This window comes from Gymnoscopelus braueri (assembly GCF_963280865.1).
Source record: "Gymnoscopelus braueri genome assembly, chromosome: 13".
Lineage (NCBI taxonomy): Eukaryota > Metazoa > Chordata > Actinopteri > Myctophiformes > Myctophidae > Gymnoscopelus > Gymnoscopelus braueri.
This window is the reverse complement of record NC_137615.1, coordinates 24,886,851-24,913,476: the sequence shown is the minus strand read 5'-3', so window position 1 is coordinate 24,913,476 and position 26,626 is coordinate 24,886,851. Positions and strand designations below refer to the sequence as shown.

At 42.0% G+C, this 26,626-nt stretch overlaps 2 protein-coding genes across 5 annotated transcripts in view; one reads left to right on the top strand and one right to left on the bottom strand.

The window, feature by feature from the left end:
* The window catches only part of LOC308099098 (branched-chain-amino-acid aminotransferase, cytosolic-like), a 21,342-nt gene extending 2,401 nt beyond the window's left edge, over positions 1-18,941 (bottom strand). The window contains exons 1-16 of one of the 2 annotated variants that reach the window (XM_080447690.1): positions 18,702-18,941; positions 18,558-18,596; positions 18,257-18,354; positions 17,417-17,483; positions 17,226-17,317; positions 16,835-16,939; positions 16,668-16,735; positions 16,429-16,525; positions 8,067-8,138; positions 7,143-7,343; positions 6,055-6,165; positions 4,653-4,772; positions 4,149-4,312; positions 2,194-2,336; positions 1,927-2,012; positions 147-287 (exon numbers count right to left, since the gene is read on the bottom strand). In XM_080447690.1, the coding sequence (XP_080303816.1) occupies positions 147-287; positions 1,927-2,012; positions 2,194-2,336; positions 4,149-4,312; positions 4,653-4,772; positions 6,055-6,165; positions 7,143-7,343; positions 8,067-8,138; positions 16,429-16,525; positions 16,668-16,735; positions 16,835-16,939; positions 17,226-17,317; positions 17,417-17,483; positions 18,257-18,354; positions 18,558-18,596; positions 18,702-18,792 (1,695 nt within the window). In that variant the 5' untranslated portion in view covers positions 18,793-18,941. Of the gene's footprint in view, positions 1-146; positions 288-1,926; positions 2,013-2,193; positions 2,337-4,148; positions 4,313-4,652; positions 4,773-6,054; positions 6,166-7,142; positions 7,344-8,066; positions 8,139-9,167; positions 9,198-16,428; positions 16,526-16,667; positions 16,736-16,834; positions 16,940-17,225; positions 17,318-17,416; positions 17,484-18,256; positions 18,355-18,557; positions 18,597-18,701 lie in introns of those variants that run through there. The other variant, XM_080447689.1, reaches the window with a different exon arrangement.
* kcna7 (potassium voltage-gated channel, shaker-related subfamily, member 7) lies at positions 17,496-26,626 on the top strand. 3 transcript variants are annotated; one of them, XM_080447678.1, is made up of 4 exons: positions 17,496-18,071; positions 20,706-20,740; positions 20,943-21,658; positions 24,329-26,626. In XM_080447678.1, exons 3-4 carry the CDS (start codon positions 20,993-20,995, stop codon positions 25,292-25,294), a joined length of 1,632 nt encoding a protein of 543 aa, XP_080303804.1. In that variant the 5' UTR covers positions 17,496-18,071; positions 20,706-20,740; positions 20,943-20,992; the 3' UTR covers positions 25,295-26,626. The 3 variants fall into 3 exon arrangements, with proteins under 3 accessions (XP_080303804.1, XP_080303802.1, XP_080303803.1); XM_080447676.1 differs by lacking the exon at positions 17,496-18,071 and adding an exon at positions 20,220-20,312; XM_080447677.1 differs by lacking the exon at positions 17,496-18,071 and adding an exon at positions 20,267-20,319.

Below are 26,626 nucleotides of genomic sequence, written 5' to 3'. Positions count from 1 at the left end.
AAAGAATTTAATCAGTACTTTCTGATGTTAAGGAAGAACAGAAAATGGTTTACCCTCAATATGAGACATGATGGACTCTAACTCAAAACGTTTGCAGAAAGCTAAAAGATATGAGGAAACTAGTTGGTTGCACTAAAAAGTCGTACCTTTCCTCTGTACAGCAGACTGCCAACAGGACAAACGACACAGGCAGTCCCTGCTCCGAACACTTCCAGAATCCTTCCCGAGTCCAGGGCTCCAAGCATCTCCTTCATGCAGATTTTGCGTTCTGTCACTTTAAACTCACCCTGGAGGAAACCAGGGAAACAAGGAACAAGACTCAGAACAGGATTGGTGGCTTTGTGTGTGCCCTCCCCGACCTCATTCACTAGCCTCAAGAGTAGAACTGCTGCGAATGCTTGTGAAGCATAGCATGTGAGCTATGGTGACCATCCTTTGGTCACCAGGCAATGTGAGAAAGAAATAAAACACTTCATAATAAATCAGCATCCTATTATTGTTGAGAAATGATTCAATAAATGACGTTGTTTGAATGAGGATAATCCTTACAGCCCCACTGGCACGACACACAATTACATAATTTGCATTTTTGTAGGGGATGTATACAGCATACTATGCAACCTGATTCTAGGTCTCCATCTTTAGTGATTTGTTTGCTGTGACATTTGTGACTACCAGTGGTTTGCTGTGGATTTTAGAGGATTAAATAATTAGCTTTATGATTTCAAATACCCTGTTCAGCATTTGCCACTATTAATTACTGTGCAGACAGTCTTTTTGCTTCACTTGGCATTTTGTTTCCAAGACAAAATGGAGCTGGGATTGGCTTGGGAATTCTGTGGTCAGCCAAGATCATTAAGTAAATGCATTGTCAGAGATATTAAATCATGATGTGGAATTAGATTAGACATTTACTCTCAAGGCTTGATCAGTAAATAAGCAGAACGGTAACAACCAGACTAAGTGGCTGAGAAAGGCAAGCCCACCGTAAGGTAATACTGTAGATGACTACTGATGGTTCTCTTAAACCACAGGTTCTCAATATGGAACCCAGCAAAATGACTGATAGCTAGGGAAACAAATGGACACTAAAGGGTCTGTAACTGCGAGAGTGTACAAATGGAACCAAATGGACCGGTATTTGTACACTCTCAGAGTTAAATGAACACAGTGTAGATTTGGCTCCCAGAGATCAAATCACACCCAGTGTGAAATGAGCGGTGTTATTTAAAAACAACAGTGGTCATCACAGTGATGGAAGCTCACTTCAAAAAAATATTTTTTTTTTTAAGTGCGTGGTACTATTTATAGGTTATGAATTTCATCATGCGTCTCGCTAGCCAATCACAGTACTGAGCAAAGGGTCTGAATACTTATCAGCCAATCACAGTACAGCGAAAGTCCCAACCCCACTTATAGGAGCGGCTACACCGCTCAAAAATCTTATCAAATGGGGGTACGTGGGCAATTGTGTCTTATTTGTTAGTATTGTCCTTTGTGTTAATGGTACAATAAGATACCAGGGTTGTGGCTCTTTCGGAGCGGGAACTTTGGGGGGGTGGACGTGGGAGGGGTAACATACATTCACTGTTTTTGTATGCCTTTTGTTATTGACCTGTTTGTGAAAATATAAAATAAAGAAACCTAGAACAAAAATAATGCATATCAAACTGGCGGTTCTTGAAATAAAAAAGGTTGAGAATCACTGACTTTCCCTCTCTTAAAGGAGTAGTTCACCCCAAGATTCTGAGCCAATAATTTGATGACCAGGTCATCGGTCAGTAGGAGACTCAATTGAGTCTCAATTGAGTCTCCTACCGGAGACAAAAAGATCTCCAAGGCCAATTTCTACTTTGCCACACACACCTTAAATAATTGTTTTGGCATGCGACACCGTCATGCAAGTAAGTATAAAGTAGGCGTTACCCATTTTCGGGCCAGGTCTAGCAAAGACTGCCTTGTGACTCCAGGTAGAATAATGCCATCCAGAGGAGGGGTGAGCAGCTCCTTCTCTGTAGAGACACAAACAAACTCACTCTCACAAAAACACCCATCTTTATTTATACTAATAAAAATCAACCTTTCTTTCAATAGTTACGTTTTAAAAGGAGAACACACACACACACACACACACACACACACACACACACACACACACACACACACACACACACACACACACAGAGTCCTGACCTCCAGTCTCACTGGTCCAGTAGATAAAGAGGTTCATCGTGCCGACCTCGGTGATCTCCTCCTGTTCTCCATACAACCACAGCACCTGCTGACAACCCTGCTTAATTGCCTCATTCTGCACAGCTATTGTGGGACCGTAGTTACTGAAGAATGAGAACAAACATTTACATAATTATTATCCCAATGTCTTGTGTAACAGGGTAAAAACACACCCAAAGTGAAGCCCAGGTCCTGCATCACATTAGCGGAGGTTATTTTGCAATGATGACATGTTCACTGTACATTATATTATTTCATGCCTACTTACAACCTAAATCAATCATGTAAAATGTATTTAAAATTGGTTTTATTATAAGCTTACAATCCTCCGCTAACAATGTAACCTGGGGCAGGTTAAGTCTAACCTGAGGCAGGTTATGTCTTTTAATTTCCCCCCTTTTTTCTTTTTCTCCCAATTTAGTCACCGTGCCAATACTTCATTTCCCCATGTATTATTAGACTCATGTCACTCCTAACTCCTACAGTTAGTCCAAGAGAGAGCACAGACAACCATGTGTCTCCTCCGGTATACATGACATCAAGGCCGCTTCTTTTCAGTGAGGTACACGCTATTCATCCTAGTTCCACACACCACTTAACAGGCAAGTAGGACTCGGAGTCACTAGAGCACTAACAGGCAACAGTTAATGCTATACATATAGTGAGTACATGTCTAACTAGACTACAAAAGACTACAATATCTTTCAGTGATTATCAGCTACTCCCATCTGTAGTCTACTGAACTGTCGGGTTGGCTGAGAAAGGCAAGCCCACCGTAAGGTAATACTGGATGAGTACGAGCTTACAGGTTCTCAATATGGACCCCAGCAACCCCTGTACCCACCCAGCTACACTGTATGGCAAATGTTACCAGTGTCACTATTGACTGCTGATGACTTGCTAGCTTTAGCCCTGCCTTTGACCCACCTCATGTATGCATGTGGACACAAGATGGCGCTAGTCCTCACATTGACCTGCATTTGCTAAATTTACTGGCTTGAAATCAGACCAAATTCTTTCAACTAAATAAAGTTTGACCTGAATTGCCAGCCCCAATATTATACAGCAGAGATTTGTGTCTACAACATTGCCACCTGTCTTTAGGACTCTGAAGCTGATGCAGCACATTCTGGCCTAGAATAAAGTCTCTGTACAGTTCCTTCATGCTAATAAGTATCACTAAATGTGCATAAGGTGGACATGAAACTAATGTTTCTGAATTAAATGAGTGAGTGACAGGTGTAGCTGCAATGGAAAACAAACAGGGAGTGGCTCCAATTCTAGAAGCTCACTCTAAACCACATATGGGCAACATGGGAACCGGCCCGTGGACCATCTCAATCTGGCCCGCAACATCCTCAAAAGGAAAACAAAACGACCCTCCACCAAACAACTAAATGATAAAAGTCAGAATTATGTTGATGGATTTCAAGAGGAAATTATTTAACTCAATTCCAAATAATGGTATTAATATTAATATTTACCATTTGAGTAGATACCTGTACTCAAATATTAAATGTTTATAATTGAGAAACAGTCTGCCTTGAGTCCATATTCAGTCCATATAATACAAAACATCAAAATACATCAGAAAGACACACTCAAAAACAATCTGTCATATCTTTAACATAATTCAACAGGTTTCAAGTTTCATTTGAACTGTCCAATGCGTGCCCCCTTGCTCACTTTATCAAAGTCACTATGGCCCTCTCAAAAGAAATGCTGCCCACCCCTGCACTAAACCCTTAGAATTGAGATCAATGTGCATAGTGTGCGTCAAGTGGCATTATATAATCTAAGCTGAGCCAATGCAGGTCCAGCATGACAAGAGTCATGTGGAACGAGGCCTGTGATTAGGATGTACATGGAATCATGTGTGGGGGTGTGGCCATATCAGGGTAGGATCCAAAACTCACCCTCCCATCTTATATGCGCCGACGCCTCCTCTCCAAGCTCTGACAAAGGCAGGGTCCGCCAGCAGGGAAACGGGGTTGAAGGAACCCGTGGCAAAATATGGCCCCACAGGTCCAACGATTACAAAGATCAGTGCTTGACCTGCCCTGGACACTCCTAAGGAGGGCTGAGTACAGTGAAGAAGGACAGAGATTCAATATTTCTTCGGAAAACAGAACTTCACAATGCATTATACAAAATCTTCCAACATTCTGTATTACAGAACCATGTGCTCAGTTACATAGACATGTCACTGCATGTTCTCAAACGTGCTGAGAGCATTTCATTACCCCTTAGCAACAAGTACCATTACCAGCAGCATGCATCAACCATCTGTTGAGTGCTACTAGCAAAACAAAGATGAGTCCAGTGTGGTCACAGGGGCTTATAAATGTAATGTAATGTTTGTTTTTCTTTTACTTTTTTGCCTGTACATGGAATTAGCTTAATGTCACTAATAGGCTCACCTCAATTCCTATGAAGGTTGGTCTGATGTAGAGACTAGCATCCAGGGAGAAGGGAACCCACTCCTGGTCTACCTCCACTAGCTTCTTTATACACTCCAGTAGTTCTCCTTTGTCAAATAACTAGATGCACCAAAAGAGGGACAGTAGTTTAATGATTTCACTTCAAAATATTGCATACAAATTCATACCTAAGATTAATTACTTGGTATTTCATAGATAAAGTTAACAGGACAATGCCTTATTAATGAACACTGATACACTCCAGGAATTCATACAGGAGGCGAACATATTTTTCTAGTTGCTTCATTCATGTGATTTCGGTCACTGGGAGAAATTTGTTCATTCGCATGTTCCCTAATTATTCGAGCAAACACTGTGACGCAAATGAGTGTCTTTTCCTCCTCCCACCTGTCAGCTTTCCTGGCCGGGATGAGATTGTGGAGCTCACACGAGGTGAGACACCAAACGTCTGAGTAAGAAGAAAGCAGTTTTGTTGACTCAAAGACCGACTGGGGGGCTTGTAATAACAGAAAATGTGCATAGGGACTCCTCCTGCATTCATTTACCAGTGTTAAGGGCCATCCACACCAAGCACTATAACTGTAACTATAACAATTAACTATATTGTTCACCACTGTCGTCGTTATAGTTGTGGTGTGGACTCTACCATCCACTTGAGTTTTTTAAAACTATATATTTATAGTTATAGTGCTTGGTGTGGACAGCCCTGAGAGTGTATAAATGTAACCAAATGGTATAACCATTTTGTTACATTTGTACACTCTGTACACACCGTTCTCTTCCAGAAAATACCAAGGTCTTTCTTTGCGCCATCAACCATGTCAAATATCACCACCATCGCTGCGTTGTTGTGCCCAGTGAGGAAGTCCCAGACTTGGCACAAAGCCAAACGCTGTTGTGTTTGGGTACACAATGTACACGAACTACAGGTATGAGGTACTCCATCCCAGCTATGGAGTGCTTAAGTCTCCGGGGAGATGCAGTTTCATCATTGTTGTGTCAAAATCAATTAGAATTCACTGTATCTAAAAATGCACTATGATTGGCTGTTGTGACGCGAATGTTTTGCTGAAGTTGTTGCCGGTGCAAACTTGTGTCTATTTGTGTCTTTGCATTGACTTTGTATGTAATCATGCTGCATGAAAAAAATATATTCACCTCCTGTGTGAACACACCTTTAGAGGCTTATGTTGCCTGATATATTCACTGGTAAACACTTTCTAAGAGAATGTGTCAGTGATCTCAAATGGTGCACATCTGATTTTGGATTGACTGAAACTCTTTGGCTGTCAATTACTGTTATCAGATATTTATGGTTTTACAACAAATTGAGTTTGGTGTGAGCCGTCATTAACAGGGGAACAAGAGGTTGAATGCTTACAGGGAGGCAGCTCCGGTCTGCACTGCGATGCATCCTCTCCATGTTCAACATGGGCCTGTACAGACGGATGTGGTTGTCAACCCCACGGAATGCCTTCATGCCTTCAAAGAGCTGACAGTCAGGAATGAATGAATGACAGATTACAGACTGATTTCATACTGACACAGTATGGATGTATGGATAATGGATTATCACTGGAGAGCTGACAACCACTACCAACACACAGTAAATGGTGAATGGTGCATTTATATAGCATCTTTATTCAAAGTGCTTTACAATGTGCATTACATTCACCCATTCAAACACACATCGACGGCAGACACATGCAAGACACCAACCTGCTCGTCGAAAGCATTTTGGGGGTCCAGTGTCTTGCTCATGGACACTTCGACACTAACACAGGGGGAGCTGGAGATCGAACCAGGATGATTCCAAAGCAGCCGCTCAACCTCCTGTGCCACTGCCGCCCCAGTAAAATCCTCTGTGTTAATTTAACTCTGAGAGGGTAAAAATTTTACTAAATATACCCGAAAAGGGTCCATTTACACTCCCAGAGTTACAAATAGATAAATTAATACTGAGGATTTTCACTGTGTAAGAGCAACAATGTGTGCCAAAGTGTGTGTCAAGCCAAAGTGTATGCTAGGGCTGTCACGATTATGACATTTTACATGACGATTAATTGTCACTCAAATAATTGCGATTAATGATTTAATTGTGTTTTGGTCGTTGAAAATTACATTTCTGTTTGGCTTTATAGGCTTTGAAGTTGCACATGGCAAATATGACACATAACCTAAATATACAAAGAAATGACTGACCTAATTAATAACTTTATATAATATATAAAAACACATGAATAGTGTAAATAGCCAATCTACAAGCTCACACCGCATCGCATTGTGACGTGTTTTGAGCTTGTAGTTCGGCTATTTACAAAAAAAAAAAAAAAAGCTTGAAAATAGGAACCTTTTATCATGGAAATGATTATGATGATTATGGCAAAATAATTGTGATTATCTCAAATACTTGCGATTAGACGATAATGTAATAATTGTGACAGGCCTACTGTTTGCTTGGGGTCTCACCTCTATGGAGTAGTGCAGGCAGGAGGTGGCAGGGTGTAAGGACAGGTTCTGAAAGGGCTTTATCTGAGGCACCTCCCAGCCCTGCTTTTCTGACCAGTAGATGGTCAGCATGTGGTCAGAGAAGTGTTTGCCGAACACCAGGCTGGAGGAGTCAGGTTTAGGCGCACAGTTTGTGTTCCGCTCAATAGTGAGGTCTGCCGCCTGAGGTGTATTGACGACACGGGGAGAAAGAAAAGGTCCCAGAGAAAGACAAGCACGGGAAGAGAGCAAGCAACGAATATAGTGATTTTCTTCATTATTGATGGTGCATGCTTTAAGTTTGAAATGGACTCTGACAGCATGCTTGTGACGAGAATTGATTTTACATCACGAAAAGCCAGTCAAACCACAGAGTAATCGGTTCAATCATTATCGTTTCTTTTAAATTAAAGTTAATTAAATGACAACGTACACAAAGGGAAAGAGGGAAGGGGAAGAGAACGGTCACAATTGTATATACTGTAGGCCTGAAACATGACTTTACAAATACTTTTCAAACTCTCAACATCCAACCGGGTAAGCATATGTGTCATTTTAGATTTTTGCGTTGGCTACTCAAAAATAGCAGATATACAAGCTCACAGCGCGTCACTTTGTGGCGCGCTGCGAGCTTGTACATCTGCTATTCTTGAACATTTTTTTTAATCTTGAAAGTGTGAGAACTACTGATTAGAAGGCATTTGTAGAATCGGCCTCAAGCTCTTAAGGGTTAAGTGAGAAAACAACAATAATGTCATGTGTTTGTTACGACCTTCCTTCCTGTCATAAAGACACAAAAGCGTAGGCTGTGCTAAAAACCACACTCAGGCCGGTAATAAATTCCATTGGGTGGCCACTAGCCAGGGCCAGTCAAGAGATGTTTGCTTTGTTTTGTTTTTAAATTACCTTAAAGGAGCTGGCAAACCGCAGTGACCCCAAGGAGAAGGGGAGGGCCTGAACAATCCGTCCATGAAGTGCCTATACAAGAACAGAAGACAAAGTTCAAAATATGGGAAATCATGGCAAAGTAAGTGTGTAACTACTGCATATCCAGACATTATGCAATAGGCTTTGCACCACAGTGGGGAAAGTAGGCTATGCCTTTCAGCCAAGGTGACATTTTATTCATTTGCATGTCCCACCAAGCCAGTTTGTGTGTTTGTGTGTGTGGGCTCAAAGAGACAAATGCATCCAAGGGGGCGAGCTTTAAATAGCACCACACAAGCACACATGACAGCAGGTCTGATCAGTGACAGCACAGTGACAACAAGCATCATGATAAAGTAGCCCAGGTGGCTCATGTGTTAAAATGCTCTGTGTTTCATCCAGACTGTTTGGTTACATTACACTCTCAGAGTTAAATTAACCATGAGGATTTTATCAGTGTACACAATCAACAGGACAAATGGATTGATATCAGTGAATGTAACAACACTTGGTGTTTTCACAACTTCACCTTAAGACAGTGGAGGGCGTGTACACCCCCCCCCCGAAACAAATATCCACTATTAAGGTGTAATAATAACGTCGTGAATATATCAGTAGGAGACATGAAATAAAGTTGGACCCAAGCTGTTCCCTAGCAACGACCATAACTAAACATTTACAAAATATTATTAAAGCATAACATTTCGGCTTAATATTTAACACCCAATGTGACACCATCTACAGTATATAATCCACGTATTATGCAATAAGACAAACGTAATAAAAATGTGCGCCGGGCTTTAAAACCATAAGGGAGTGTGAATAATCAATGTAACGGTTAATTAACTATTTCATAAGACATCTAACCAGAAAGAAAAAACGTTTCTTCCCTTTCCTTCCTTTGAGTCTTGACGGGCTGCCCTGTCAGTAAAAAGCAATCAACCAAATATCAATCATCTGGCTATTATCTGCTGACTAATAGGTCATTCCTTTAGTTACTCATTGATGGAAACCGTCCTGGGAAAGAAACAGACAATATTATTGAGAGATAAAACAGCGATCTTTGGACTCGGGACTCACCGTTCTGATGGCTGCCATTGCTGCTGTGTAATGAATTAGTGTTGCCAGGTTTTGTGAGAGGAATAAGCAACCAGGTCTGTGAAAACAAGCCCAAAATAAGCGACTACTAGGCTACATGAGTTTTGATTGGTTGAATACTTTATTTAGAAAAGACATGGAAACAGTACATGGAAGTACAAATCGCAATACAAGGTCCTCTAAGATGTATCGCTCATAAAAGCACAGGCTTATTTAAAATGAGATCCCCACGTACTGAAATCATGATGACATTTAAGAAAACAGACAGATATACACTAGTATGCAGAACGTCATACAGTCAGCTTACAGGTTACTGGCAAGAGGAGGGGGGTTGGTTAGGACTTTGACAGGGGCCAGTTTGGAATTGCAGTCTCCTGAAGGTGTTTTTTTAGGGCAGATTTGAAAGTGAGTAGGGTTTTGCACTCCTTTACTCCTTTTGGTAGGGCATTCCACATTTTTGTTGCATAGCATGAGAAAGAGCTCATTCCTTTGTTTGTGCCAAATCCGGGTTGAACATGATCTGTGGAGCTGCCTCTGGTGTTGTGATTGTGGACTTCATTTACGTTTTTGAAGTACTTTGACAAGTACACGGGTATCTTAATGTTGTGGTGTATCTCGTAGACCAGGCCCATTGCAAGTTGCCGTACTCTGTCCTCAACCCTGAGCCATCCAACCCATAGGAAAATGAGCAGGGGTTGTATGTTTTAGGCCAAGAAGTAGCCTTACCCTTACCAGTTTGTTTTGGGATGTCTGGAGCCTTATTTTTAAGGCCTTAGTGGTGTGTTGTTGTGATACCGTGAGAAGCACGCATAGTCGAAATGACCTTGGATGAGGGCCCCTGTAAGAATCCTCAAGGTATTACATTTTGATAAAAAATTCAACTATTTTAACAACACAAATCTGGTATGGGGGTCCGCAGACAAATACATATCAATTTGGGGGTCCATGACATGAAAATGTTTGAGAACCACTGGTTTAAACGACATTTAGGAAACAAGCCCAAATAAGGAAATACACTTTAGAAACAAGCCCAAATAAGCAACTACACTTGCCCAAAAAAAATCACACCCAGTGTAAGTGAGTGGTGCCTTCACCCCTGTTTGTGTTTAATTAGTGTAACTGGTTGCATCTTTGTGTTGCAATCAGCTGCAGCTGTTGAGGCCGTGCTCAAACATACGGACACCCGGACGGACAGACACACACACAAAGTCAGTCCTTGGAGTGGTTGGCACCACTCAAAAACTGCAACCTGCAACAACCAATATTTACAGGCGACTTTACAGAAAAACAAGCCAAAAAGTCGCTTATAATAAGCGGACATGGCAACCCTGAATGTAATGAATGCTAAATCTGCTCGTGTGGGAACACATTGACATATCAGTTCCGGTTTGACAGTTCTGTTCAATTTTCCACGTGAAAGCTGCTTGAATTACATCCTTAAAGCCCAAAACAATGACGTGTTTCTTATCACAATTGACTGTTTTAGGGATCATTCTTTATTTTACATTAACCCGTTTACATTTCCAAATATGTTTAAATTGCACTGAGAAAATAATGTAATATTGCTCTTCAGCTCACGTTAGATTACCCTTTTGTTTTTCTCTTATGCTTTATAGTTCTATACATTTGCATAATGATTCAAATTAATATGATTGACAATAACGCCAAAAAATGTTGTCTAAATACTGAGCCACACGGTGTCTGTAAAGACTTCATACGGAAGTAATTGGTAGGCGTGACAGATGTCTGCCATGTGATTGGACAGAAAAAGGAGGTTAGTTGAGTTCAAACAGGCCATTGGACTGTCAGTGGGGAGTGGTGGCAGATGTATAAATATTTAGTTGGTGTGAGTGTGACAGTGCCAAAAGGAGGACCTTACAGTATCATGTCTACCAACCAACACACAGCAAAACAAATAAACATGTGCTACTAAAATGTATTGAAATATGAAATTAACCTTTATTTCATAATAAGAGTACACTTTAGGTCCCACTCTTAGGCATGTTTTTTATTATCATCATTCCTGAGTATATATTAAACAAATGAAAACAATATTGACTTGAATAGCTATTCCTTATTAAACTAAGCAGTCAGTTAAAATGAATTACATGTTAAGCAAAATAATTTCCATTCTGTCTTTGGTCACTGAAGAGGTCCAGGCAGGTAGTTATGATGATGGGATCTGACTCTTGAAAGCATAGTTGAGCTCAGCTCCTCCACTCATCAGCATGTCGATCCCAGTGCAGAAGGTTGCATCAGCAGCAAGAAATAAGGCAGCCAGCCCCATTTCAGCTTCCGTCCCCATCCGACCCATCAGCTGTTTGAGGGAAATGACCAGTACAAACATACTTCTTAGTGCACTGGTTCTCTAAGTGGGATCCGGGGACCCCCAGGGGTCCTTGAGGGGGTTCCAGGGGGTCCTCAGCCAAAATCATTAACAGTTTTTAACACTTCACACTTAAGCCCTATTTTTTTTAATAGATGATTAACAGGCTAACATCAAGCTAGATCGGCTATTAGAAAATAGCACATCTACAAGCTGCGAAGTGTTGAGCTTGTAGATCTGCTATTTTTGTAAAATGTTGACAAATCTGAACAAATCTTCTATGGGGGTCTTCTAAAAAAAAAATCAAACTTACGGGTCCATTTGGTCCCATTTGTATACTGTCAGAGTCACAGACTTGTAAGGGTAAATTTTGACCCCCCCCCTAAAGGATCTCAGAGAGTCCCTGGAATCGACTTTGAGAACCACTGTTCTAGAGCAGAACTTTGCAGAAATTTGATGTCTCCCCAGGACCCAAACTAATGAAAATAGCAACCTACAAGCTAACAACACATCATGATGCAATGCATTGTGAGCTTGTAGATCTGCTATTTTCACTATTTTCTTAAAAGTTGTATTATTCTTTTTTTTTTGTTTATGAAGTTCTTTTGAAAAATGTGACATTTTTCTTATTTCTGAAAATGTTAGATTTTGTCTAATCATAAAAAAAAAAATAGAATTTAGAAACGGAAAAAAGGGATATTTACTTGCTAGTCCAGCGTTTGGGACACTGTTTTAGAGCTCCATCAGGTAAAAACATCCAACTTGTACCGTATCAAGCATACCATTTACAAAACACTAAGTGAGCATGTAATATAGAATTAATCAGAGTTAAGAACAATATATGAAGTGAACAAAGGTCGTTATCTGAAATAGACATGACACAGTAATTAACTGTTTGTTGTGTTCTCAAACTACTGACACAAATTATAGCAGTTTTAGGATAATTCTGTTGTGTGCTTTACCCAGCCTTGCCTAACTAATTTGTGTTAGCCTAGTTGATTAGTTGATCGAATCTTAGCCTAGAAGCCTAGTTGATTAGTTGATTGAATCCAACATGGAATACAGAAGGCAAGACATTTTTTGAAGATATAGAAATAACATTCAGAGCAACTTGCCAACTTCATGCCCCTCTATTATTCTTAAGATCAACAGAAAGTATTTGAATAATTAGATGGTGGGTTTTTTCCCCTTCAAATGAGCCCTAGACTTCAAATCCACAAAACATTCCTGTAAATAGAACAAGGGCCTTCATCAACCCTTGTGCAATGAATAATGAAGTGCAAGTTGAGACTCTACTCTCGAGCCAACATTACACACCCTGCAAAGTTAAATGACCAGTCCCAACAAGGACTGGTTTGAAGAGAACTCTGTGTTTAACATTCTATAGCAGATAGTTAGTATAGTCCAGTATAGTTCATTCCACAGCCTGTATGATGAAAGGCGGAATCTTTTTAAAAATAATTCTCAACCTGGTTACCTGGTTACCTGCTTAAGTGCTGACATTTTTACCATTGAGCCAATAGAGCCTGCCTGCTTGCTCAGGGGTCAACATTTGTGTCAGACACTGTGTCTAGGTGAGACATGACCTTTGACACAATCTAAAGATCTCAATAGAAGGGAGACAAAATACAACCACCCCTATTGTATAAGTTATATACTAACATACTCTACCATACAGATTAAAAGAAAGTCACATAGTGCGTGAGGCTTTAACTGCACTCTTTTCATCATCTCTGCTCGATAGGCGCCAATATGATCCATCACCTCCCTCACTTGTTCTAGGTTTGAGTCCATGATGTGGTTCTTCTGTTTGGTCATTTTAAGTACACATTACAAAGGATCACCATAAATACCATGTCCATGTCCTCATGTTAAGTGTTGGGCTGTATTGTGTATAATAATATTATTATTAAACAAAAAGTAACTTTTTCACACCCCCTGATGGAACTGCGCACCGGGAGTGCACTCACGTATTAGTTTGTATTGGCCAGTGCGCTCAGTGCTATATATCCGAACGCACCCAGTATGTCACATGATTATAATGATTTGGCTGTTAATCTGTTGCTCTCACAACTGTTATGTTCCCATATCCCACAGGGATGCCTTTCCAATGTCAGAACACTGATGTCCCAAATGGCATCACAACACATTTAATCCAGACAGTATTTCCTCTTATCAGGAAATACTGTCAAATGTTTCACGCACAAAATATCATTATTGTTTCCAAACGCGGGAGGGACAGCCCAGTGGCGGTTTTATATCTTATAGCCTGGAGGACAGGCGCGTATCGTCATTGGGGCCAACGAGGCCATGGCCCGGTCTGTAAACCCAGCTTGTCCCTGTGTAGGGGCAAGATCCAGGGGAAAAAAACTAAAAATCAACATTAGCAGCCCCTCACCCTATTCTGTTGTAGCCGACCACAGAAAGTCGCGTTTGTTTTCAAATGGGGCTCATTTGCATTCGGCCGAATTGTTAATGAGTGGCCATTAAAAACCAGTTTAGCCGTCAAACCGGTTCTGGCCCGGTCAACGTTAGAATCCACAAAACGCCACTGCTGGAGGACCCATTCCATGTGTACACTCTTCAGAGTTAAATCAATATTGAGGATTTTTGAAAATAAATATAACAAGTAGTGAAACTAATTACTGTTGGCAGGGAGTAATAAATCACTTTTTTGAGTAACGAGCCCAACACTGCTCATGTTGTAATGGCCTTGTTTTTTTGTTTTTGTTTTATATAGTGCCTTTATTCAAAGTGCTTTACAATTGACCCACACATTCACACACCAATGGCAGAGGAAACCATGCAAGGCACCAACCTGCTCATCGGGTTCACTGTCTTGCTCAAGAACACCTCGACACTAACCCAGGGGGAGACGACGGGGATCGAACCAGGAACCTTATGTTTCCCAAGCGGCCGCTCTACCTCCTGAGCCAATGCCGTCCAGAGTGGTTCTTTACCACAGCCATGTGTAGGAACATCCATACAGGATGGTTGGACGAGAAGACAGCTTCAAATACTGTAGTTTCATAATCACACTGAATGGGGCACCGTAGTTGGTACAGTAACAACGAATAGAATCTGTTTATTTAAGTGCTTCACTTTCTCCTCCACATGCATTTTCAGTTAGGTCAGGACACTTCTACCAGCAGTGAAGATACAATAGCACCAACGACAACGTAGGTGAAATTGTATAAGTGCCTAACTATTAAAGAACCAAGGTCAAATTAGCTGACAATCTTAATCTGAGCGTATAATCACCATGAACTTTGTTTCGCTTTCATGACATATTCACTAAAATGTCCTCCAAGGTAGAGTTATTCTATTATTCTATAAGTAATATTCTAGCTGAGGCACAGTTCAATGGTAAGTAGCCACAATGACGGAGTTGAACAATTATATACTGTACACTTGAATGTTGTCCATGACACAGGCAGAAACACATCTGGACTTATTCCATCAGGTACAGTTCCTTTATCTGGCTTCACTCGGTTGTTAATCACATATGTTATTTGATATGATTGGCTCACCAAAGAAATGGCACGCTCATATTCTGCTGTGCTCAGTGAGTTTATTATTTCGCCAGCAAAGGATTGAGCAGCCCTTGCATATGCTCCTGTTTCAGTTTCCGATGGCCTTGCTTGATGCAGGGTAGGATCAAATTCCCTTTTCCATTCAATGGCCTGCCATAACATTTTTGCATCATCACAGTTCATTATGCGCTGCCTTCGGGGTGGCAAATATTCTGGGACTAGGGGCAGGGTGTGCTCAGCCTGAGGTGTCTAATTTAATTACATCAAAAGGCATTTCCATAGATTGAATGGTTTGATTTTCTTAAAGTTTTATTTCTCACTACACTTTGTTTTGTATAAAACCTTCATTAAGTCTGATGATAGTATGTAATTTTGCCAGCATGTACACTTAAAAGTTTTGTTTGTTTTGCACACATACTGTTTTACACACGTGTTTTTGTTCTGTTTGTTGGATTTGATTTTCTTCAGCTTTATGTACTCTATAAATAGTGGTGGTAGTAGAAGAATTAAGTAAACTTTTTAATGCACAACATTTACTTTTAATTGAGCATTATTCCATTATGGTATTGACATTTTTGTGCGAGGAATTTGAGTATTTTTCCTACCACTGACTTTATCAGTCATATGGGAAGACGATACCTCATGGAATGACAGTGGTGGACATACAATTACATGAGACTAGACCATACCCGTTAGGGCAGGGATATGAGCACCTAAAGTGCGTTATGGTCCGCTTGTTTCGAGGATGTGGCAACACCGGCGCTTGTTTCACGCACATGATTTGGCAACCCGGGAGGCAGCGAACATAAAAACGCTAATAAACAGCTGACATTTGGGGAAAGCGAAAAACGGGCTCCGGTGTTCCGTGCACATGGTAATGGGCAATGGCTGTGTGCAAATGCAGATCAATTGCTCCAGTCACTGAGGAGAACCGGGAAGAGCGCACGCACGCGCGCACACACACACACACACACACACACGCACACGCACGCACGCGTGTGCAAATGCAGATCAATTGCTCCAGTCACTGAGGAGAACCGGGAAGAGCGCACACACACACACACACACACACACACACACACACACACACACACACACACACACACACACACACACACACACACACACACACACACACACACACACACACACACACACACACACACACACACACACACACACACACACACACACACACACACACACACACACACACACACACCTTTGTAGAATTATAGGATGATGCCCTAAGGAATGAGCAATACCTTTCCAGATTTTTGACAATTCCCCAACATTTTGAGACCTAATCCTATACTGTTCCCAACTCTCTAGATCTGTGCAGTGACCAAATATGTATCTTAGCTCATTCTCCTTGAACACTTGCCTGACAATTCTCTCCTGCTTTTATGGCTGCAGCAGCATCTGTCGTCTGTCCAGCTAATTCTTCCCACAGAGGTGTCAGAACATTACCTGGGGAGAGGCTGCAATGAAAGTCAAATAGAATACAATGATATTTATTGAAATAGCAAAATAGCTAGTTAAATGGCTTTGTTTATATCCCATTCTGTAAAACAGGAAACTTTAAATCGCACTACAGTATGTGAGAAAACCTGTTTGGCTCACCTATTAACTCTCACTTTGTATTGGCTCTCATCCACAGCCATTGCTCTTGTCATGGCATTTATCGCCCCCTTGTGGAAAAACATTCACACAACAGGGCAATTTTTTCCTATGGAGTCTGACAACAGAGAATTAGATCTGGGCATTTCTTGTCTGGTCCTGTAACTCACCTTAGTGGCCACATAAGGTGCAGCATCTTTCTGACCAATGGTGCCCACTAGACTGGACACATTGATGATGCTTCCTTGACGCTGTCGCAGGTAAGGCAAAGCAAACTGGGGGAATACGGAGGAAAAGTAATTGAAACATTGTTTGTGTGCGTGTGTGTCTGTGTGTGTGTGTGTGTGTGTGTGTGTGTGTGTGTGTGTGTGTGTGTGTGTGTGTGTGTGTGTGTGTGTGTGTGTGTGTGTGTGTGTGTGTGTGTGTGTGTGTGTGTGTGTGTGTGTGTGTGTGTGTGTGTGTGTGTGTTCTTTTTAATGCTTTTTTGTCTTAGTGTATTGATTTGGGCATGCATATACAGGTACGCTGTCTTAATATATTAGAATAATTATGTATATATACTTTAGAAGCCAAGAAGTAGCTGATGAGATTCAGATTCAACAGATCTCTAAATTCATCTGCAGTGGTCTCATCAGTAGGCTTATGAGGTGGATCTGAGGGGGAGAAACAGGCAAAACTATAAGTTAAGTACCATAGACATGTTCCTACACAACATCATCTATTCTCCTCAGAGAAAAAGATAAGATACTCACGCCACCCAGCATTGTTAACCAAGCAGTCTATTTGTCCATAATGCTCAACAGTCACTGCAATGAGTTTCTGGGGAGAGATATTTACTCTTTAATTCAAATGCACTGGAAAGAAGTGGGCACAGAAACCGGTTAGGCAATTCATCATAGTCAAAGGCACAATGCAAAGCATGAACTATAATCCAGGTGAACAAACAGAAGCTCACAAAACATGGGAGTGTTGTCATATTCGCAAAGGACACTGAGCAGCGTGGGTTAATCTGTGGCAGTACTACTGTATGTGCGAGATACCTGTGGAAGAATTATGGTAGAATTATACCTTATATTGTTATGTTGTTCACCTTTGGCCTGATGTTATGATCCGACCGTCTGAATAGGCCATGGCACAGGCCTGGTATTTATTGTTTTGGGTACAGGTCCTGTGACAGAAGTAGTTCCTCCATAATCTTTGTATATAGCTATGCTTTTTCCTTGCTTTCCTTAGAGCCATGGCATCTTGACTATTTGATATTCAGATGGTCAAAATATATAATTAAGGCCAAATGTGAACATAATAACAATACACAGTGTAATTCTACCATAATTCTTATGATATTCATAATGTGCCCCTTTCACCAGCCATGGGTGCTTGGGGAGATGGAAACCACAAACATAAAAGGTGAATATTTAATTATTCTGCATAATTCCACAACGAAAGCTGCAACCAAAATTGTCATACAAAGTTGTTTATGTTTATTGGCCTTGGTCAGATGAAGAATTGGATAGAATCCAAGCCAGTCTTGTGATCATGTACCATCACTAGACTAGGAAATACCACAGCAAGCTAGCTATGTATCACTTTACCTTGATGTCGTCCTCTTTGCTCATGTCACAACTCACAAATTTGCATGACCCCGGACCTGCCTTGTTGAGCTCCACCTCTAGAGCTTCACCTGATGCAGCTGAAAACATTCATAATGTTAACAACAATAATATTAATTATAGTATAATATAGACTAACTATAGCAATTCCCATTAGTGCTCTTTCCGTTTTAATACAAGAAATTAATATGATATATAGCATGTTTTTGGGGATATTCATTTGTGTGGTAGGCATGTAGGCAAGGATTTTTTAAGGCAAGAAGTAATAAAACATTTTACCAACCTCCTCTTGCACAAAATACTACTTTGGCTCCATTCTCCACTGAAAAATGTGAGCGAAATTGTTAGTGCATCCTTCCTGTGATGATCATCACAAACTGACTATAACCAACTGCAAAGTGCAAAGAGAATAATATACATATCCTACCAAACACTTGCACAATGCCCTTGCCAATTCCTTTCGATCCTCCAGTGACAATGGCAACTTTGTCATGGTACCGCAGTGAACTGACAGACATTATGATGCTGGCAGAGAAACTCAATGATTTGGCTGTCAACCCGCTCGTAGGACGCAAAATGCCTGATGTGGGAAGTCACGCGACCTGTTGCACTTGTTTGTCGAGCCCTGGCTGCAGGCAAAGCTATTTGCGTAAAGTTTTACGCACTCCTGTTTCCTCAAAAGACACGCTTGACGCTTCCTTTTTCAGTTCATGTGATAAAAAGGAGGCGTGCACGCGGTGTCTGTCATCACAGTTTATTTATCTTTCATTTTATTCCTTTAAGTTCAAAGTTCCCCAAAATCATGCATGACCTTGTGGGAGTTGTAGTTTTCTTGAACACAGATATTTGTTTTATGTTTGTGTATTGTTAAATAATTCATTGTAATATCCATTACTGCTTTTATGGGTCACAAGTAACTATCCCTTCATATTTTGTTTCCTATATTTTGTTTTTAATTATTATTTCAAAACAGTTTCAAAAACGTTTTTAAAAAAAGCTAAATCTTTCATCGTTTTAAATGTCATGAATTAATAAAAGAAAATGTAAGAAATTCTATAAACTAGAAAACACATTTTTAAGAAGTAGTGAAAATAGTCGATCTACAAGCTCACAACGTGGCGCGAAGCGACGCGTTGTGAGCTTGTAGATCTGCTATTTTCACTAGTTTGAGTCCCGGCCAAACATCTGATTTCTCTTTTGGGTCTTGGGCTAAAAAAGTTTGGGAACCACTGCATTAGGCTACTTATTCTCACTGCCCCTCACCCTTACTTTTTATTAGCCTGATAGGTTGATTGCCTTAAAAAATAAAAGAAAAGAGCATCAGAATGGGCTAGTTTGAAATAATCCAGAATAAAATAGATCAATAGATCAATTACGGTATATGACTATTAAATGTCAAAGAGAGAGAGGACAAGACAGAAGTGCATGTAACTTTATGCCTTTTAATACTGAAAAGTGACATGTTTGTCCCATTGCAGTGTTGTTCACCACTGCATTGCACATCTGTGGGTCACTGTTGTCTACTCTAAGTACAGTAGCTGCTCCATGTATTTACTACGTGTCTAAAAGGGATTATTGGGGCAGGGGGGTATAGGAGGTTGACATTTTAGGGTGGGAAGGTTGTTAGGGGTGGGGTAGGGGGTGCGAGGCTGCACTTGGATAGCAGAGAGTTGAAGATTGAATTTCGACCTGACAGCATTCCCCGGAGACTCCGTGAGCGTGAGAGAGCGTGAGCGAGAGCAAGCGAGGGAGACTGCAGATAGTGACCTACAAACAAGCTTAGCTATCTTAACTTCACCCAGGGTGGGGAACCAGGAGACAGATTAACGCTGACCCTGAGGGAGCCATGGTGCTTGCCCGTCCCCTCCCAAAGTTGGCACATGAAGATGGCATGGGACGGGAAGGGTGCAATGAAGGAACGGATGGGGGGGGTGGGGGTTTGTGTCTGAGAGAGAGAGAGAGATGAAAGAAGGAATAGACAAACAGTGTAGAAGGCACACACAAGCAGACAGGCACCTGGAGGGACGGTAGCAGAGGGGTGAGAGGTCGGCTTCTATAGTAAATTATATCAGCAGTCTGGCATGCACTGTAGTAGGAAGTGGATTTGCTGTACATGCTAGTAACCTATGCGATGTTAACAAGCATGAAGCTGATACTGCAGGGAGATTATTTGCATGATGATGTCTGGATGAGTGGTCTGGGAACCAGCGCTAGATTAACTTTTGAGTGGCACTGAATTTACATTACTATGTTGTAACAGATCAATCACATGGATTTCAGAACAATCTAACGTCACTTACGTGCATCCACTTAATAACTGTCATTTTAATACATCTAGTTATTGAATAGCTTTAGTCATGGATATTCATTCATCACTCCTACTATGTTAAGCGTCATCAAATTGAAGATTATTTCATTTTATGATTTCCAGAACATTGATTGGTTGAATCTACAAAGAACATTCAGGTGAGATTCTATATAATATATAATGTACAGTATAATATTCACAAAGATGTGCAATTAATTTAGAGACTTTGTTAGACATGACTGTGCACATACTGTACATCAGTGATCTTTGCATTTGTTTGTTTTTCCTCTTCAAACTTCATGTTATTTCATGGCTTTATTACATGTTAAAGTTGATGTTTTCCATTTTCATCCTCCCCAGAGACAAGCAGCTGACAAGTACAACATCAAGCAAAACAGTAGGACTGAGGGATGGAGAATCATGACAACGGAGGAGAAGGTGAAGGAGGAGAAGCGGAGACAAAAGACAAGCACAACAAGGAGAACCAAAACAAGGCAGAGAAGGGAGAGAAGGAGAGCAGTGAAAAGGAGAGAGGCCATAAGAGGGTGGGCCGTCGCCCGTGGAAGAGTGGCTGGACCCTGACGGAGCGTCTGGCCATCAACGTGTCAGGGATGCGTTATGAGACTCAGCTCCGCACCCTTGCTCAGTTCCCCGACTCCCTGCTGGGCGACCCCCAGCGGAGGCTGCGCTACTTTGACCCCTTGCGGAACGAGCTCTTCCTGGACCGGAGCCGCGTCTGCTTTGACGCCATCCTGTACTTCTACCAGTCTGGCGGGCGGCTGCGGAGGCCAGCCAGCGTGCCCCTGGACATGTTCTTGGATGAGTTAAAGTTCTATGAGGTCGGGGAGGAGATCCTGGAACGCTTCAAGGCAGACGAAGGCTTTGGCAAGGAGGAGGAGGAGGCGCTGCCTACTAACAACATACAGCGACGCGTCTGGATGCTGTTTGAGCACCCAGAGTCCTCCCACGGAGCACGCATCGTTGCCATCATCAGCGTCATGATCATTGTGGTGTCCATCCTTATCTTCTGCATGGAGACAATGCCCGATTTCAGGGCTGATAAGGAAAGGAGAGAGGTGAGAGGGAGCGGTGTGTGGTTGGTGGGTACCGGATGGGAGGGGGTGGTAGAAATGGGATAATCAATGACCAAACAATGCATCACTGAATGACCGTCGGTGACAATGAGTGAAAACATGAAGGCATGAGAGGGCAGGTGATAGAGTGCCAAGAGAACAGGGGTTAACACAGCAAGGAACTGATGAGGCAAATGGAAGCATGACAGGTGCTGACAGGTGTCACCTTGTCAAAAGGAAATGCCATCTGACTAAATATGCTCTATTTGCACAGGGTTAAACGTAAGAATTCACCTTGAGTCCAATTTCACATAAGGCAAGACATACAATACAATGCATGAGGGCAAGGGAACAAAGGCACATTATAGTAGTACTTAAAGCCGGGAAGGGGGGTTAAGGGGTAACGGTTTATGTCAACAAGCTCAGTATGAAAGGAGAGGCTACGGGAATCGATGCAGTGAAAAGGAGATGGAAGTTATGAGAGATTATTTTAGACTTGTCGTTAAATCTGATACAGTTGAGATTTACGTGGAAGGCACGTCAAGAATGAGGGGGGCAGTTAATCCGCTGTGGAAAGACAGCAGCAAAACACGGAAGATGAGAGAAAAAGAAAGCAAGATGGTTATTGAAGAGGAGTGGGGGCGTGAGAGGAGAGAGAAGCAAGAGAGGGGTTCAGAAAGCAGATGTAACAAGAGCAGCTGGTTTGAGTTTTGTTTGAAGAACATTATACAGTGGTGGTGGTGGTGTTATGTTCAGGTCTATTTGTCTACCACTGAGCTGTAAGGATCACCATAAGACCCAGCAAATGTGTGTTGTTTTGTGTTGGACTGGAGAGGTAGAGATGGTTGAACCAAGAAACGTGACAGAACGTAGAGTCGAGACTTAGGTGGACAGAAGTGTGAAGGCAAGGGAAGGAGAAGAGCTTGTCTCACGTTACCCCTTGGAGATCTAAGGAGCTATATATAGAGGAAGGACAACCCTAAGAGCACATCAACACATAAACGAATGTCTGTATTAATAAGCACGGTGACTCATGCACCGAGAAAGTGGCATGGAAAGACACTTACAGATCACCTTTTTGATGACTGTCGCAAAATGAAATTAGCGGCGCACATTTAGTTGCATGGGGACACTGCGGCTTTGGTTTGGGACACCCGTGCAGCATTACGCTGAGATGCAGCACTTACTGGGTTTACGCCCTACACTGCCACCTTCAAACATCGAGAACTCCCATACATAGACTCACTCTCATGAAGAGAGCATTTAACACCTTGGATGCAACATAAACAAACACAAACAAACACAAATGCACTCACTCACTCACTCACTCACTCACTCACTCACTCACTCACTCACTCACTCACTCACTTACTCACTTACTCATGCACTCACTCACTCACTCACTCACTCACTCACTCACTCACTCACTCACTCACTCACTCACTCACTCACTCACTCACTCACTCACAGATGATTGAGATAATGTACGATTTCAACATGGTTGACAATGCTGATGACAGATCATGATGCAAAAATTGCATAATTCTGTGACAAGAGATGAATGAGCCTCTTATGCCAGTGTTTTTTACAAGTGTCTTTCAAGCAGGAGATGTCTCTTAGTGAGAGAGGAGAACATACATTGTTAGCAGATCAGGTCTGCTGTATGTACATAATGCACAGACAGTGAGAGTGATAGAAACAAAACAAATACAACACAGAGATTTAAGACCGAACAAACACAATTTTGAAAGGAAGAGAGAATTAATCTTAAGAACATGGTATGGCCAGCATGTTGTAACAGCTTAGCTTAAAACAATCCTTTACATCAAACAAGCAGCAATATTTATAAGAATGTAATGTTTGATATGGCTTATATTCAGTGGTGGAAAGTACATTTGCTCAAGTACTGTACAGTTTGTAGATCGACTATTTTCGAAAACGTTTGACAAATCTGAGAACTTTTACTTTTTTGATGCCAATCCTTTTGTAACATTTTGAATACAGGACTTTTACTTGTAAGAGAGTATTTCTAGTGGTATTTCTTGTGGTATTGCTACTTTTATTTAAATAAAAACAGTACTTCTTCCACCACTGCTTATATTAAACAACAGTGTGTAGGCTACTAGTGTGAAATCACATTCATCAGCCATATCAGTGTATGTCTGTAACCTAAGGCAGGGTCACATGCTCGTAATGTTTTTTTGTACGTGTTTAAATATAGACTAACAGATTCATATAAGATTCTGTGAAGAAAAATAGAGAGGGTGAGTGTAGGAAAGACGAGCGTGTGTGGAGAGAGAGAGCAAGAGAGAGTGAGAGAGGGGGAATACGATATCAAAGATCTCACAATCCCAATAAGAATGTGATGACAGACACATGCTCTGAATGTGCTGAGGACAAACTCAACCACTTTTCTAATGATGATATCTTCTCACTTACCACCCACACTAACTTGTTTACTCTCTCCATGTTTTCACTTGCCTTAGGGCTCCTCTAACCTTATTCACCATAGAGCTGTTGATTATTTCACCATGCATTTATCTTTCTCACTCCTATGGGCTAGATTCATGACAGAAGATGATAGTAGAAAGTGAGTTGCATCTGTGTAAGAGAAGTTTGTTCATGTCTGAGCACAACTGTAACCACTCTTTTTTTCTCTCCTGTCCATTCCAGGCACCCTACACCATACCGCACCCCACCATAGCTAACGAAACCATCAGGGTCTTTCCTCCTTATGCCCCCTTCGAAGACCCTTTCTTCATAGTGGAGACCATCTGTATTATCTGGTTCTCCTTTGAGCTCGGCATGCGATTACTCTCCTCGCCCAGCAAGGTAGTGTTCTTCAAAGACATGATGAACACCATCGACTTATTCGCCATCATTCCCTACTTTGTCACGATTGCCACGGAGATCAATAAAGACCATGATGCCCCACCATCCGCCTACCTGGCCCTGATCAGGGTCATTAGGCTGGTGAGGGTGTTCAGGATCTTCAAGCTCTCGCGTCACTCCAAGGGTCTCCAGATCCTGGGCCAGACACTCAAGGCCAGCCTGCGAGAGCTCGCCCTGCTCATCTTCTTCCTCTTCATTGGAGTCATCATCTTCTCCAGCGCAGCCTACTTTGCCGAGGTGGACAACCCTACCACGTCCTTCACCAGCATCCCAGAGGCGTTCTGGTGGGCGGTGGTCTCCATGACGACAGTGGGCTACGGCGACATGTACCCTGAGACGGTCGGCGGGAAGCTGGTGGGCTCCATGTGCGCCATTGCCGGCGTGCTCACCATCTCCCTACCCGTGCCTGTTATTGTGTCAAACTTCAGCTACTTCTACCACCGCGGGATGCTTCCTGCGGAGACTTCTGAATATACCCACGTCCCCACGTCTCTCTGGGAAGAGGACACGGACGTGGACGAGGAGGAGGACGCTGTGGAGGGTGAGGGCGAGGATGGTGGGGACGACGACGCGTCCCCACCCGGGGGCGTGAACGATTTCCCGCCACTTTATATGAGCAGCAACGTGAGCGTCTGCAGCCCACTGAACGAGAACTTCCTGTCTGAGCTGCAAGCGGGGCATGCTCATGTGGATCAGAGAGGGGTGAACTACTTCCCCAGACCAGAGCCTCTGGTCACTCAGGTCTGACAGAGGACGACATAGATTGGAGTAATTGTGCCAGACTAACTTTGGATCTCTTCGGAAAGAAACTCCAGCGAGATAGAAGAGAGGACTGGGATGGCAGAGTGAAGTAGCAGAGAACACGAGACCGATGCTATATTTACACAGGGACTGACTTGCACAGACATTGCTACTTAAAGCTGCAACCTGGAACTTATTTGAATGAATAAAATGTTGTTTTAACCACTCTGTATGGTAGAGTATGTTAATTCAATACCTGCAGTGATTAGAGGTGGACTCCCTACATATCTAAGGTGTCCGGTAGGACACCTACTTGTTGACATCTCTCCTGGCCAATCAGGGATTCCAACTTAACGGTACAACTTTGATCTCCCACACGGGAGATCCGGGTTCAAGTCCTGGTAGGAAATGAAACTTATGGATTGCAGACTGTAATTTGAAAATGAAGACATCTGGGTAAAAAACTGCCAGATTAAATTATTATTTATTTATTAGAGTGTTTTATTTATTGTATGTTACTATCTAAATTATAAAGTGGACTGCAGTGCCATTAATTGTTGCAGTGCACATAGTCTAAATGACAGTATTTCTGAATGAATCCAACTGGTGTAAGTACAGAGGAATTGAATGCCAGAGAGACAGACAGAGAGAGAGAGAGAGAGAGACAGAGAGACAGAGAGACAGAGAGACAGAGAGACACAGACACAGAGAGACACAGACACAGAGAGAGAGAGAGAGAGAGAGAGAGAGAGAGAGAGAGAGAGAGAGAGAGAGAGAGAGAGAGAGAGAGAGAGAGAGAGCTACAGTATGACAGAATCACAGTGCTGTAAACTTCTGCTGACATGTGAAACACTATGAGATTGGTCAGGGGGCTACAGTGAAGGCCAAGATCACGCCTACGACTTGTCAGTTTATATGCTATAATGTAATGGATAGGTAGTGGAGAATGTTAATCTTGGGCCAGCCACAGGGCTGCTGCGGACATTCAAACGTGGCCTTTCCGTTTCGGTAACAGTGCAGAGAATGGGGGCAAATATTGTCTGGGAGCTATACTGAACCCCAATGGTCTGGTGTAGAACAAGCCACTACCATCAATACTACTTGTACTATAAATACTAATAATACAAGTTCTTCTAGTAGATGCACTTCTACTGCACAGATTTGTGAAAAGTTGTGCCTTATTTATCCTCAGTGTGGTGGGGAGGAGGGTTGTCCTTGTCTGTATGCACACGCGCAAGTGTAGTATCTTCCTTTGTTCTGGTGAGAGTGACTGCAAGTGAGCCATGTCGATGTGTCTTACTTTATTTAATAAAGACAACTGTATTTTATCAACTGTAA

Excerpts from the sequence above, each read along its gene's own strand:
- kcna7 (XM_080447678.1), top strand. The coding sequence starts at position 20,993 with ATGGAGAATCATGACAACGGAGGAGAAGGTGAAGGAGGAGAAGCGGAG. Across the intron at positions 21,659-24,328 it reads CTGATAAGGAAAGGAGAGAG|GCACCCTACACCATACCGCA; the intron begins GTGAGAGGGAGC and ends TGTCCATTCCAG.